This window comes from Dunckerocampus dactyliophorus, chromosome 17, assembly GCF_027744805.1.
Source record: "Dunckerocampus dactyliophorus isolate RoL2022-P2 chromosome 17, RoL_Ddac_1.1, whole genome shotgun sequence".
NCBI lineage: Eukaryota > Metazoa > Chordata > Actinopteri > Syngnathiformes > Syngnathidae > Dunckerocampus > Dunckerocampus dactyliophorus.
The window spans coordinates 1,034,523-1,049,846 of record NC_072835.1 but is presented as its reverse complement, the minus strand read 5'-3'; the positions used below and the strand labels follow the sequence as shown (position 1 = coordinate 1,049,846).

At 42.1% G+C, this 15,324-nt stretch overlaps 2 protein-coding genes across 9 annotated transcripts in view; one reads left to right on the top strand and one right to left on the bottom strand.

Annotated features, from left to right (window-relative positions):
- The first annotated feature begins 279 nt into the window (after positions 1-279).
- rilpl1 (Rab interacting lysosomal protein-like 1) lies at positions 280-14,979 on the top strand. 4 transcript variants are annotated; one of them, XR_008566475.1, is made up of 9 exons: positions 280-986; positions 2,230-2,377; positions 3,820-3,938; positions 5,112-5,348; positions 6,750-6,904; positions 6,973-7,077; positions 8,022-8,109; positions 8,237-8,366; positions 8,486-14,975. XR_008566475.1 is itself a non-coding variant. In XM_054756638.1 (7 exons), exons 1-7 carry the CDS (start codon positions 681-683, stop codon positions 8,113-8,115), a joined length of 1,164 nt encoding a protein of 387 aa, XP_054612613.1. In that variant the 5' UTR covers positions 280-680; the 3' UTR covers positions 8,116-8,366. The 4 variants fall into 4 exon arrangements, 3 of the variants coding, with proteins under 3 accessions (XP_054612613.1, XP_054612611.1, XP_054612614.1); XM_054756638.1 differs by lacking the exon at positions 8,486-14,975 and having other exon boundaries at positions 8,022-8,366; XM_054756636.1 differs by lacking the exons at positions 8,022-8,109; positions 8,237-8,366 and having other exon boundaries at positions 284-986; positions 8,486-14,968.
- Positions 8,883-15,324, bottom strand: part of kmt5aa (lysine methyltransferase 5Aa) — a 7,113-nt gene continuing 671 nt past the window's right edge. Inside the window, exons 1-7 of one of the 5 annotated variants that reach the window (XM_054756642.1) lie at positions 13,723-14,047; positions 13,051-13,204; positions 11,951-12,170; positions 11,796-11,883; positions 11,665-11,724; positions 10,543-10,727; positions 8,883-10,462 (exon numbers count right to left, since the gene is read on the bottom strand). In XM_054756642.1, the coding sequence (XP_054612617.1) occupies positions 10,252-10,462; positions 10,543-10,727; positions 11,665-11,724; positions 11,796-11,883; positions 11,951-12,170; positions 13,051-13,204; positions 13,723-13,731 (927 nt within the window). In that variant the 5' untranslated portion in view covers positions 13,732-14,047 and the 3' untranslated portion in view covers positions 8,883-10,251. Of the gene's footprint in view, positions 10,463-10,542; positions 10,734-11,664; positions 11,725-11,795; positions 11,884-11,950; positions 12,171-13,050; positions 13,205-13,722; positions 14,048-14,741; positions 15,320-15,324 lie in introns of those variants that run through there. The other 4 variants (XM_054756644.1, XM_054756641.1, XM_054756640.1 and 1 more) reach the window with 4 other exon arrangements.

Below are 15,324 nucleotides of genomic sequence, written 5' to 3'. Positions count from 1 at the left end.
AACATCATTTTCCCCCAGTTTAGATCTGATGTGTTTTCCAAGTGTTCCTCTCATTTTTTTAGCAGTATAGTTTTTCTCTCACAGTCTGTGTTTTTGTTTTCTTAGTGCGGCCCTAACGCTTTATCGTCAAATCTTCAGCAGGTTGCATGACTAATAGTCTTGGGGCTGTTGTGGAAATAGTTCAAGGAAGTCCACAGCCGCAAATATTCTCCCAGTGACGTCATGAGTTTATATTTAGTCACGCTTGACAGAGAGTGGAAATTGTAGAAGGATGCAGGAAGTTGCCGCTGTTTGTTCGCACGAGGATGGACGGCAAGTTGGAGATAAATCAGAATTAAAAAAAAAATCACATTCTTTCAAATACTATCTGTATAGAGTCACTGAACGTAAGAACGTAAGAAACCGGAAATCTGGGTACTTTTATTGTGATGAAGGCGGAAGTGGGCGATGCCATCATGGCGGCTGGCTTGCTAGATGTCAACAAGGGACAGGAGGACAAGAGGGACATAGTTTAGTCGGAATAAATCACTCTTAAATGTTCCATTAGGGCGTCCATCATGGACGTACGCTAGCCGGACACTTTTAGGTCGCCTTTAAAGCCAGCCAGCCGAACTTAGCGGAGTTGCTGTGTCGCCGGGAGGGAAGTTGGTGTCGGCCAAGGCAGCGCCACAGGAAGCGCCATGGAGGGCCGACACATCCCGGACGACCCCGGCTCGGCCCTGGAGAAGAACGTGGCCGACCTGACCGTCATGGACGTCTACGACATCGCCGCGGCGGTGGGTCAGGAGTTCGAGCGGATCATCGACCAGTACGGCTGCGAGGCTCTTTCCCGCCTCATGCCCAAGGTGGTGCGCGTGCTGGAGATCCTGGAGGTGATGGTCAGCCGCAACAGTATCGGCCCGGAGACCGAGGAGCTGCGCCTGGAGCTGGACAAGCTCAGGCTGGAGAGGACGGAGAGGATGGAAAAGGAGAAGAAGCACAGAAAGGTGACCTTTAACCTCAACATCATTGCTTTTCTTTTCATTCACACTCTTGAGTGTTTGTTACTGCTAATGCACGGACCTCCTAAACTTCATCAGCGCAGCCCACAAACGAACAGCACATTCCTAAAAACAGCACAGCTCGCTAACATGGATAGTCTTTGACTGACCATTCTTTAGTAGGTCCTTAAAAGCAGCAGGACACTCTTCTCAAATAGAGGACCTTTGACTAGCGTTTTGCAGCGAATTCCAAAAAACAGCAGTGTTCCTGTCAAGATATTTGACTATGGTTTGGTAGCACGTTTCTAAAAATAGCAGAGCACTCCTGTCCTTTGGTTAAAGTTTTTGTAGCATGTCCTGAAAAATACCAGCCCCTCCCCCCCGTCATAGAGATGATCTTTGATGTACTTTTTGCAGTAGGTCATTAAAAATAGAACGCTAATGTCGTATAGAGGATCTTTGACTAATGTTCTTCTAGCACGTCCCTAAAAATAACACAGCACTTGTATCATATTGACGATCTTTGACTCTTTTAAAAACAGCACAGTGCTCCTGTCACATAGCGGATCTTTGACTAGTGTTTTTGTAACACCTTCCTAAAAATAGCACAACACTCGTATCATATCAAGGATCTTGCTCCTTTCATATGGAGGATCTTTAACAAGCATTTTTCACCAGACTAAAAAAACCCCATCAGTGCTTCTGTCATATAGAGAATCTTTGATTAGCATTTTTGCAATAGGTTTTTAAAAACAGCAGAGCGGTCCTTTCATATAGAAAAACAGCACATTCCTAAAAATAGCACAGCTCGCTAACATGGACAGTCTTTGACTGACCATTCTTTAGTAGATCCTTATAAACAGCAGGACACCCCTCTCGAATAGAGGATCTTTTAATAGTGTTTTGCAGCAGATTCCCAAAAACGGCAGAGCGTTTGTCTCGTACAGTATAGAGCAGTGGGTCCTTTAAAAACAGAAGGGCACTCCTGTCATATGGAAGTTCTTTGACCAGCATTTTTGTCGCACATTCCTAAAAATAGCAGAACCCTCCTGTCATATAGAGGATCTTTGATGTACTTTTTGCAGTAAGTTGTTAAAAATAGAACACGTGTGTCATATGGAGGATCCTTAAAATATAGGTCCTTAAAAGCAGCATACATTAGCATGTTCCAAAAAACACCGTTTGTAAAGTCTGTGAAGCGTCCTGAGAGAAGATGAACGTGGTGTCATCAAGTGTTTTGGCGGTGTAGGAGTTGGAGCTGGTGGAGGACGTGTGGCGAGGCGAGGCTCAGGATCTTCTCTCCCAGATCGCTCAGCTGCAGGAGGAGAACAAAAGCCTCCTGAACAACATGCCCACCCGAGACCCCCTGAGCGACGACGACCTGCAGCGTCACGAGGGTGAGGATGCCGCCTGGCAAACTAAAGTATAGTCGAGTAAAGCGTATCACCGCAAGACGTGCACACCCTGCAAGTGCGCCCCTGGTGGCTGTGAGCAGTACAGGCAAGTCATGGGATGACACTTCCAGCATGTGCTGGGTATCATCTTCCAGCCTGGCTAGCAAGTTACTACTTTTTTTTGAAAATGACAACTTTTTTCTTAATCTTACAACCTTATTCCCACAAAATTACAACTTTTTGTAATCTTACAACTTTACTCTCATAAAATTATGATTTTTCCCCTCCGTAATGCCATTTTATTGTGTACAATTACAACTTTTTTCTTCACAATATTGCCAATATAGTCTTAGAAAGTGTAAAAATGTTTCTTAATAGTACAACCTTTCCCCCCATAATATTACCAGTTTATCTTACAAAATTGCAACATTTTTCTCATCCATCCATTTTCGCTTCTCCTCATTAGGGTCGCGATTTCAGGTGACAGGCGGGGTACACCCCGGACTGGTGGCCGCATATAGACAAGCTTTCACACTCACATTCATACCTATGGACCATTTAGAGTCTCCAATGAAGCTAACATGCATGTTTTGGAATGTGGGAGGAAACCAGAGTACCCAGAAAACCTCCTGAAAATGACAACTTATTTTATACAACTTTACTCGTAACATTGGACATTTTTCTTAATGTCACAACTTTATTCCCATAAAATGACAACTTTTTCTTTCCTATTACCAATTGATCTTTAAAAATGACAAGTTTGTTCAGTGTTGTTTCAAGATTGAAGAGTTTTATTGTCATATGCATAGTAAAACTGGTGGTTCTGCTATGCAATGAAATTCTTGTTCTGTTCATTCTCCCAAAAAAGAAAATGAATAAGAACATAAGAAACATTAACATTGTTTAACCTCTTTATCAGTGTATCTTGTAAAATGACAACTTTTTTCATAATATTAGTAATTTATTTCATAAAATGACAACTTTTCTTCTTAATATTACCACTTTATTTTCACAAAACCCCAACTTTTTTCTTTATAATATTGCTGGTTTTGCTAGATCTTTTTGCTCTCTTAAAATTTCCAAATTGTTTTCATAAAAATTACTTTTTTTCTTTAGAATGTTCCCACTTTATTATCTTGTAAAATGACGTCCCCCCCCCATAATATAGCCAATTACAAATGACAGATTTTGTTTTCCTAATATTATATTACCAGTTTATCTTGCAGAAATACTTGTTTTGCAGAGTGGTGATGTTTCTGTCCGCTCTCTGCACACAACACAAAGGATGCCTTCTCTATGGGTTCACACACACACACACACACACACACACACGCACGCACACGCCGGGCACCAGCATGCACGCTAGTTGCACACTAATGTGTCCCGTATGAGAAGGTATTTGTGCTGGTGTGAAAGTGCGGCTGAGCGGCTTGTGTGCATTGCAGGCATGAGCGAGAGGGAGAGGCAGGTGATGAAGAAGCTGAAAGAGGTGGTGGACAAGCAGAGGGACGAGATTCGGGCCAAGGACCGGGAGCTGACGTTGAAGAACGAGGACATCGAGGCAGTAAGGAGACTTTGTGATGTCACATGACCTCCTCTTGTGTTTGTGTCGTCACCACGGGAGGATACCAGTGGTGGTAAAGTGTGATGAGAACCATAGAGGAGCTACTGAGACATACTGTGTAGGGAACAGCTCTGGCTGCTCAGTAAAATATCAGTAGTTTATTAGTGTACATATAGAATTCCATCAAAACCCCAACTTTTTCCCCTCCTTGTATTACCAATTTATCTTTCAAAATGGCAACTTTCTCATAATATAGCCAAATGATCTCATAAAATGACAACTCTTTTATTTAAAGTACCAATTTATCTGCTAACATTACAGCTTTTTTTCTTAATAATACAACTTTAATCATAAAATTGCACATTTTTCTTCATCTTACCAATTGATCTTATAACATTACAACTTTTTTCATCATATTATTTAAGTTATTTAAAGACATTAAAACTTAATTCCCATGAAATTGTAACTTTTTCTTTCCTATTAACAGTTTAACTTTACAGTAAAAATGACAACTTTCTCATAATATAGTCAAATGATCTCATAAAATGACAACTTTTATCTGATAGTCCAAGTTTATTCTCATAAAATCTCAGCTTTCTTTTAATAGGACCAATTTATCACACGAAATTGCAACATTTTTCATCACTTTACCAATTTATCTTGTAAATTTAAAGCTAAAATTCCAACTTTTTTTCATATTACTAATTTATTTCATAAAATGACAACTTTTCCTCTTAATGTTACTACTTTATTCTCCCAAAATGACATCTGTCTTTGTATTACTAGTTTTCTTGTTCTAGTAAAATTACAACTTAATATTTCAAATGTATTTTCATAAAATGATGTAAACCTTTTTTTTCTTGAGACTATTACTGCTTCATCTTGGAAAGGTACATCTTTTTTCTCCTGGTAATATTGCCAATTTTCATAAAATAATCACCAATTTATCTTTAGCAAAACTAATATTTTTGGTCTCCTTGTGTTGCCAACAGTCTTGTCAATTTGCAACATTTTTCTCATTATTTCAATTTTTTCTCTCTTAAAACAGTCAATTTATCCTCAAATGACAACTTTATTCCAATTCCATCTTTTTTCAAATAATATTACCAATTTATTTCCTGACCAGTGAAATGTCTGGAACGTCCGCCATGTTTGTTTTTGCGTCTGGTGCAGCTCCAGCAGCAGCAGTCTCGCCTGATGAAGATCAACCACGACCTTCGCCACAAGATGTCGGTGGTGGAGGCGCAGGGCAAGGCGCTGATCGAGCAGAAGGTGGAGCTGGAGGCCGGCGCTCAGACGCGGTGGCACGAAGTGGGCGCCCTCCGGCAGGAAGTGGCGCGCCTGCGGGAGCGGCTGCAGGGGCGCATGCCCGCGGGGGACGCCCCGGCTCAGCCCCCGTCGCCTGCAGAGGTAACACCCCCCTCTCTGAAAAAGTTGAATGTGTTCTACTTAAGAGTCGGCCGTGAAAGATTCAACACGATGGGAGTTGGCCTGACGGTGCTTTACTCCACCAGCCTTCGCAAGCTCTGGCAGCCGTGGGGGCGGAGGGTCGGTCCCGCCACCCGACGCCCCCCCTGCCCGGCTCGCTCATCAGCCCGGATGGGTGTGATGACGGTGACGAGCGGGAAGAGGATGAAGCCGCGTTGCTTTGGGTAAAAAGAAAGGAATGGTGTGACGACTCGGCACTAACAATACATGACTTTACTGTAGCGTACATACTGTATGTTCACATTCATCCAAATATCCCTTCATCATTGACCTACAGACGGTAGAATGCAGCTTGGTATTGGCTCCCATTAGATTGCATGGAGTACAGTGCCCTCTAGTGGAGGGATGACTAAATGTCATTTGCTTTTCTTCCATGGTTTCATTGTTGACTGATGCTGCTGTTACGATACGCCAGTACAATCATGCAATCATAGGCATTCTAAACTAGATTTTTACTATGCATAAATATTGCATAGTAAGTCAATCACGTCGTCATCTGAATTGCGACGAGTATGTGGATGAAAATGGTTTAAAAAAACACGTAACATGCTCCAAAAATGGTATGCAAACAAAACATAACAAAATGGGATAGTTTTTTACATACCAACTTATTTTGATAGTGCTTAATTATTAATTATACAGTAAACAAACGTAGAAAATATGGATTAAAATAATGCATTGCGTTTTATATAAATGCTTTCAAATGTCATTATTTGTAGTGTCCAATATTGTCATAAATACTGCATAATAAATGAATTATGAATATTAAAATCAAGTCAATAATATATATTTGAATTATGACTAGTTGTGTGTGAATGAAAAATGATCAAAAATACATCCAATGCCCTTCCAAAATTGTATAGCATAAAACATGAAAACTTTTTTTTACAATATGGATTTGTAAAATAAAAAAATGAGATTGAAATAAAATCTATTTTATGACACTGCTCAGTTATTAATAGAACCATAATACTGTCAACTCATATTGAATTTGTATCCTTTACAATGAGTTATCGGTGGGTAAGAATATATATGAACAACATACATCATGTAAATATGAATAGTGTAACAACGACAGGTATTGATATGTAGAAATACATGTTAATTATTTCAGGATGTTCTGTGTGAAAGCGATGGAGTATATTGTAGTCGTTGGATGGTGATGGTGTGTTTATGTACTAATTGAAAGTAAAAGCAAGTAGAAGGCGTGATGTGTTGATGTAAGAGTTGGTTTGCCACCAGGAGGCCATGTGTGATGACAACATGCCTGCTGTGTGCCAATATTTCCAAGATAAACACACCTCTTTCTCTCTCTTCCACCAGGAGGCGCTGTGCGAGGAGGAGACGGGGGCCCTGGACTCCAAAGACCCCAACAGGGCCAGGTTCACCCTGCAGGAGCTGCGGGACGTCCTCCACGAGAGGAATGAACTCAAAGCCAAAGTCTTCCTGCTGCAGGAGGAGCTGGCCTATTACAAGAGGTCCAAATCTCACACGCACACACGTCATCTTCACCGGCAAAACCTTCTCATCTTTCATGTCGTTGCAGCGACGAAACCGAAGACCAGATGGTCACGCCTATTCCCAGTCCTTCGCCCGAGCTCAGGAGTCGCTCACACTCTTCGGTGCAGCATGAATCTGGAATCAAACGCCTGTATGTTGCCTTCAAAGACACACGCACACCCACACCTCATAGGTTTCTATGGACCTATTGCAAAACAGCTAGTCAAAGATCCTTTATACAACATCCTTAAAAAAAAATCTTTCAATCTATTTTATTTCATTAACATTTTTTTTAAATATGTATTTCAAATTTTAAATCAACCAGGCAAGCAGTAGCTTTTAATGCTTTTATTATTTGTTGAATGTATTTCTTTTATTTCATTAATTTATTTTTAATTTGACTTCATTTCATGTCATTTTTTTTATTTAAAATTAAAAAAATGTAAAGTCAACCGGATAGGCGGTAGAAAATAACAAGCTAGTCAAAGATCCTTTACATAAACATACTTGTATTTCATTCATTTATTTCATTTCATTTAAAAAAAAACATTATTTTAAATATTTAAAACTCTAAATAATTTAAATTCCATCAAAAATGATGAAAAGGCTAGTCAAAGATCCTTTATATAACATACTTAAAGTCATCTATTGATTTAAATTTCATTTCAAATTGGAAATAATTAAATTTCAACCAGATGAGTGGTGGAAAATGAATCATTGGAATAAAGAATGAATACATTGCAATCCTACAATTGTGTAAATGCCATTGTGCAAGACAGCTAATGTGTTCACCTCTTCGCATCATTTCAGTGACTTAACCACGTCATTTTGGATGCAAAAACCTGGTGAACTGCTGACTAAACTATTTAAGAGCATATTTAATGAAGTGCTTTGATGATGATTACATGAAGTGTGTCAGTGAGGCCAAATGACAGCACATGTGCATTCTTCTTTCGAGCCAGCAGGGGGCAACACCGCCACCAGTTCCAGAAAAAGCCGTTTGAAGTCTTTGAGGTGGAAGTTAGTGAATTTGTAGTCCCATTTCAAGCTCCCCCCCAACCTGTCTACCCACCCCCCCTCCCCTCTGTGTGACAGGATCTTCACGGCCATCATGCCCATGGTGGCGGCTGGTTTGATCCAAGACGACCCCACTTTACTGCCAGCCAGACGCCTCTTGGCGCTTGTATGACACTACATATGTAGAAATATACGTCGATATGTGGCTACGCTAACACTCGCCATGCTAACTGCTACTCTTGCCGTTTCTTTTTGACCTCTAACCCCACTGGCTGGATCAACAACTTTCAAAGGCCAACTTGATGGCCTAAGAGTGGACTTCACTGCAGTGTGATGAGCATGACCATCATATGAAAGCAAAAATACACACATGTGAAGCGCATGCCAAAGCAACAGGTGGCGCCATAATCCCTCACTGTACCTGTAAGGACATTTCTTGGTAGCCAATCAGGAGGTTGAAGATGTTTAGCACTTCCACATAGAGAAGACAACCGGGGCAACAAGCCAGTAAGCAAATGTCTTGTTTGTGTCTGTGTCCTCAGGTTTAACCTGTTTTCGCGTGACAAGCGTGGCGGGGGCGGCCTGTGGACGGCCAAAGACGACGCGTACACGGAGCAAGCGCAGGAGGCCTTGCCCCATGTCTAGCCGGAGCACGTCAGGCGTGCGTCATTGGAGGCATTATTGGGTTTGACCTTTGCACACAGACTTCTTACATGTTAGCAAAAAGGCACCTTGCTTTTCAACACTTTTGCTCAACTGCAGAGAGTAGCAGGCGTTTGAGGGAATGAAACACTATATGCTAGAAATGCTAACCAAGTTTGGAAGGATTTTGTTTTTAACGCTATTTTATGGACTGAAGCTTTGCGTTTAAGCTAAGCTAATTGACGTGTAACTTATGTGAAGGACTTTTTCACAGTATTGGTGCCACCCGCTGACTGCTTTTATAGGATTTCATTCGGCTAAAGAAGAATATTTCATGTCCTGTGACGTATAAAAAGAGCAGAAGAAGCAAGCTGAGGTCTTATATGCATTTTTTTTTTTTATTATTGTCGTTTCATTTCATGTCAAACCCCAGCATTAAGATTTATTCAACGCTACAGGAGCAGTTTGGTGTTATTGCAATAGTTCCATGTCAAATAAAGTCAACAAAAGACATGTAGCAACCACACGAAACTCAATAATATACTCAAATATCTTTTTAAGCACTTTCAAGGACAATATTGGTAGAAAAGTGGGCTTTGTGGCAAGGAGAAATACCTGCTATGTAGAAAAATAAAAAAGCATGTTCGACTTCTGTATTGTTGGCTAACAGCTGGCTGGCTTGGCTTGGCTTATCTTAGTATAGCATAGCATAGCATAGCTTTACAGCTTGTGTCATCGCTTTACTCTTGCCAATAACCATCATGTAATCACGCTCCTTTCAAATACTCACTGGACGCCCTTGGGCTATTTTGTCCCGCAACTGCTACTAACATCAATAACATAAAAACGGGACAATTTGGTGGCGTTTAAAAGCGCTGGGAAGACTTTCAATGCACGTCTAGTACGCACGTCGTTTTTATCCATCGTTTTATCACGTTGCCAAGTCATTACAATTACGTTCAAGTCACAGCAGTTACATAAAATAATAATAATGGAGAGGGTTGGGTTTTTTTATGGATGTTGTTGCCAAAATGTACTATGTGTTAAATATACACCTTAAATTGTTAAAATGTCCAACAATTATTTAATTCATGACACATGTAGTCTGTGATAAATAGGTCTTGAAATAAATCATTCGAGTTAATTATTTCAGATTATTATATTTTACCTAATTTTATAGTATACAGTGAATAAGTTATAATTAGATTTCACAATCAATTCATGAGCAATTGAATAAGTGATTGACTTTTTAAAAATTAATTCTATTTTCATTGTTTATATTGATTTGATTTGAAGACAGGAAACCCCCTCCACAGCTTGTATTTTTTCCTCATAGCATACATGATCCTAAAAATCTATCTTCACAAATACCTAAAGAAGGGGATCATCATGAATTGAATGCACCATAATCCGAACTCTTGAAATAAAAAGAGGAGGAAGTGTTAAGAGTATGTGAACGTTGCAATGGTTAGAGTTGGTAGAAAAAGAATGAAAGTCTATGTAGAAATAAAAAAAGAGCATGTCTGTTCCACCTGTGATAGAAGTCAAAGATGGCGTCGTCTGTCATGTCAACGCTGATGGAACTCAACGCAGGTTTGACAAGGCCCTCAGGCCCTGCCCCTTCCTATTTGTAACACAGTGTGGAAGGCGTTACCGTGTGTTGCAGTCAGTGTTTGAGCCACGGGTGGGCATCGATTGACGCCTTGCTGCGGTCGCCGTAGTCGTACAGCAGCTCCTCGCCCTCGTCGATGTCCCGTGACGCCACCAGGATGAGGTGCGGCACGCCCTCGATGTCGTGGAGTTTGGTCTGGCAGTTGCCGTTCTTGCTGTGGTTGATCAGCCGGCCCAGTCGGTCCGTTTCTTTGGTGGCGTCCACGCTGTCGGCGCGAAGGTGGGTTTTCAAGCCGTCATGTCACCAAAACAAACAAGCAAGTGACAAAGGAGGGAGGATGTTTACCAGTAGGCTTTGCAGAGGTACTGGAAGTAGTACATGTAGCAGCCCGTTTCCGGGTTCTGGGCGTATTCGGCCTCGCGCTTTTTGGCGTCCGTCATCTCCAGGAGGTCGCCGTGGTACTCCACCACGTACTCGCCTTTCCGGAAGCTGCGCGCGGCGAACACGGCTCTGCCTTTTCCCTCGATGTGCTGCATCTTCAACACACACACACACACGCATGCACATGCATATGCACGCATATGCACACGTATGCACGCATGCACACGCACACACGTTACAATGTTGCAAATCCACAAAGAAAGCCAATTTATCTGTTGCAGGGTTAAACTGCAGCCATCATAATAATACCTGTATGAACTGTTGTAAGTCACATTTCAACATTTTTTTCATAAAAGTGTAAAAAGAAGTTAAATTTGAACTTTTACACTCATGTTGATGGCTAAGATTGACCGAATGCGAGCATTCGCAACACCACTCGCCTTCTTTGTGATCTTACACGCTACCTTAAAATCAGGGCTCCAGACTGCGACCAAACGGTGGCATTTTGCGACTAATATGAGGCATTGCGAGTGAATTTTTCCATCCACTGGCATAATGTGCATGATGGCACCGACGGGGCCTTCCAGACGCTAGGGACACAAACAAGGTGGATAGACAAGACAGCTGTCATTTACCAGCAATGCAGCCAAAATGCGAGGAAATGTCAATATTTACTTTGCAAGTCCATTTCGGTGTGCGCCCCAATAATTAAGTTGGGGGCACTGTGCTCCTAGTTTAAAAAAAAAAAAGAAAAAAAAAAGGTCAGTGTGGAGCCCTGACTTAAATGCTACAATCAACTCCTCTACGTCATCAAGCACACAGTCTCCTACAGGCACTATAGCGGCCGGGCGCGTGCTCTCAGTCATTATCACATTAACATTAACAGCTGTGGCTGTGGGCAACCTCCTGATGTAGTTTCTTGTATGGAGAAGATGATCTTTGCAAAATAGCTGAATTTCTGATGGAACTCTTGTATTGGATGTAGGCAAATGAAGTTCCAGCTGAGCGTGTGGTTATTCTCCATGTTTAAAGCAGAAAGGGCACATGGTAGAAAGCTTTGCAGGTGAGTGTGAAGAACATCCATACCTGCATTCCTTCCTCTATTCCGTTGGTGATGAGATGGTCTATGAGCTGCTTCTGTTCACACTACACACAGACAAACACAGGACGGACTTTAAAAAGAACTCAAATGTCAGACTCAGGACGTGGAATGATACCTTCAGTTCCGTTTTACTTTTACGTGAGCTCCGTCTTATTGGAAAGAAGTCTGTAACTTTGCGGTTCTGGGAGTTCTTGCCTCGGGCGCTGTGCAGGAGGAATGTTAAACGTATGACGACTGAGCGGACATCGGGAGTGAAAAATGCGTGCTTACGTTGTCTTGGCCTTGATCCTGGCGGAGGTTGCCCTTGCCTGGCGGCGCCAGCGGGCGTCATTTGGGTTGCTGCTGTGCAGAGAGGCGGGAGGAGGTCTGCCGGGAAGCTGGGGGTGCTTTTTCATGGCGCCGTGGGGCTGCAGAGCGGATGTACATTCATCTGGCCAGCAGGGGGAGCACTGGCCTTCTACCTTGGTCTCCATGCCGTTTGCTCTCCTGCCTGGTGGGGGGCAATCAAACCAGTTAAAATAATAACAAGGTGGTTTCAACATCACAAAGAGCTTTTTTTTTGTTGTTGTTGCAAAGATTGCACTACTGTATACAACATGTGAATGGAGATCAGGTTCCCCAGGCTGGTGAGGTTAGCATGCTGATAACTTTGCCACCTTGTGAGGGTTTGCCTTCATCAGCCGGGCACCCGACTGCTTTCATATGTTGCCATCTTTACAAGAATGAGTAGATGTGAGGTTTAGCTCGGAGCTTCGGGTTCCCCTGCCTTTCTCTGTTGTTTTTTGTGTTTCAACAAAACATATCTGTGACACGACTCACCTCCACATTACTGATGTATGTTGTAAATATTAACAGTCAGTCTATAGACTTTGAATGGAGTGCAGTTCCACGGACTGGTGAGGTTAGCAAGCTGATAACTTTGGCACCTTGTGAGGGTTTGTCTTCATCAGCCAGACACTAGACTGCTTTCACATGTTAACAAGTTCATATTTCTCTACACAACTCATTTGGCTGGACGATTAGCTCAGAGCTTCAGGTTACACTGCCTTTCCTCGTATTTAAACAATACATTTACTGTTCTATTGCATTTGCAACACAACTCCCTGTCACTTTAACAATATAATGATGTTTGACAATGAATGGAGTCAAGTTCCAAGGCCAGTTAAGTTAGCATGTGGGTAACTGTGGCACTTTGAAAGTGGTTTGTTTTCATCTGCTTGACTTGTGTGGGCCAACATGCTAATATTTCTCTACCCCAATCAGTAGGCCGGACAATTAGCTCAGAGCTTCATGTTCCAATGCCCCTCATTGTGCCATTTAATAGTCTGTAGTGTTGCGCTACAAGCCAAAACATAAACACATGTTCATACCACCTCCCTGCCTCTGGATGCAGTTCTTCTGGGAGCACGGTGGAGAACGTCTTCCCTCCTCCGGCACCATGTTAATGGTGTTGTCATCCTGAACTTGGGGTGTCGACACAGCGCAGCTTGAAATGGTGACACAGTGTTTACTGCATACGATTTCCTGTGAAGGACAGAGACAACCAGCAACCACATGCGAATCAGATCCATGCCGTACATGTGCAAACTTTAATGGAACTCCAAATGTTTGTTATTGTTGTCTTTCAACAAATACATAAGTGGGTGGAGCTCGTGGGTGGGGCCACGCCCACTCACATTTCCATTTAAACTGTTAGCCAAACCAATAATAGGCCCAACGTGACACACAAACATCCACCTAGGAGGAAGAACAACCCGCTAAAGTGAAACTCAAATGTAGTTAATAGGATGTTCTTTGGTTTAAAATCAAGTTAAGACTGACTTTTGCTAACCGTAAAAAGTTAGCTTAGAGGCATGAGTAGCTCATGTTAGCTTGCTTGTCAACGAGGATGCTGCCGTTCGAATCCCTTCCGAACGAATTAAAGCCCGACTTCTGGGGGACAAATTAAACTAGAAAGTCCCATATAAGCGCCCATAAGTCGTTGATGATACATTTATTCCAGTTTACCTGCGAGTTGAGGCAGCAATAAAAAGCAGCCTTACCCCGTTCATGTCCGACTAGTTACCGAGGCTCCACGCTTAGCTCTCTCCCTTGTCCCGTCCCTTCGAGGACACAATCCCTCAAAAGGAAAGCCAGCTCCGAGTCGAGTAATGTCCCTCTTCACACGGCAGAACCCCACCAACAACCCGCTTATGCCCGCGGTCTTTCTGCCGTGTTCAAACTACGAGCAGCTCAACCTACCGAGCGGCATCCACTGCTACTACTTGTACGCCATTTTTCTACATGTAAATGGAAATACCACCCCGTCAGGCCGGTAGCGGTATTACAACATTTTTTCATTATCGTTCCAAAACGAAGCAATTCAGTTGTAAAGCATGTATTATGTTCATGTTCAATTTCACTGTTATTTTTATTTTGTATGTGATATTTCAGCTGAACTCACCGCTCTCAAGTCAGTCACCAGTAGGGTTGGGCATCGTTTGAATTTGAGCGATTCCGATTCTTCCTTTCGACTCAGGTTCCTTACGATTCTCCATTCCGATTACTTTCAGGAGGTAGGGTCATAAAAGTTTGCATGGTTTAAATGAGGGCGCTAACCAAAGTTCTTGGATGAAATGTCTGAATGGCTCCATTGTTTTTTTTTAAATGATGTGACCTTTTGATGAATGACTTGACTATGAATTTCTCACAGGGCTATTTTCAACCAGTACACAAACATCAATATACAAGTACTGGACAAGTCTCGTTACACAGGAGTACGCGTTCACAAACGACTTTTATTTCTGAAAAGCTCATGAAAGGACAATAAGACATATCCTGTTGTTTATGTGTTGGAGAGTGTCTTATGATGCAGAACAGATAAAGTGTAGCTCAACAATGCAAGTACGGTGAATGGAGTAACACAAAACGCGGGGTCTGGTCAACTTCCTGTCTATGGAAAAGAACACAGCCTTACGTTAGCTGGGTATTTGAGTTGGCCACTGTATGCGCAGTATAAAGTATCATTTGTTTGCTGCTTCAATGTTGGTATAAGATGGACACAATTTATCGTTTGACTTACCTGACTGGTTGGAAGGAGTCAAAAACGGGGCACTAGGCACACCGTGAATGCGGAGGTGTTTAATCCTGTTAGTGGTGCGCCTTCCTTTGCATGATATGTTGCACTGCGCAGACCGTTCATTTTCCTTGCAGAATTTCAGCCAAACTTTGGAGTGCTGTCGCACACTGTCCATGGGTGAAGGGGATGAACTCAAAATGCTTCCTGACACTTTTTTCTGCGTTGGAGTTATGTGGCCATTTTTTCCGGTCGGCGGGCTAGTCGATCATCGAAATTAGGAATCGGAATTTTACAATGGGAATATTAGTCCCGGTTCCCATCTATGCTCGATACCCAACCCTAGTCACCGGCCACCAGTTGAAGAGCTCTGCATTGGCTGGCCACACCAGTGCAAACTACAGCCACAATGATAAACATACAGCAGTCATTTAAAATAAAGTATTACTATATTTGCAAAGGCAAAATCTGCTTTGAGGCTTTGGTGTCACAGGGGTGATTTCATATATATCACATAAATATTGTTATTGTTCTATGCTTGTATTGAATGTAAGTATTAATAATCGCCATGTTAATCTTTCTAGTGTGT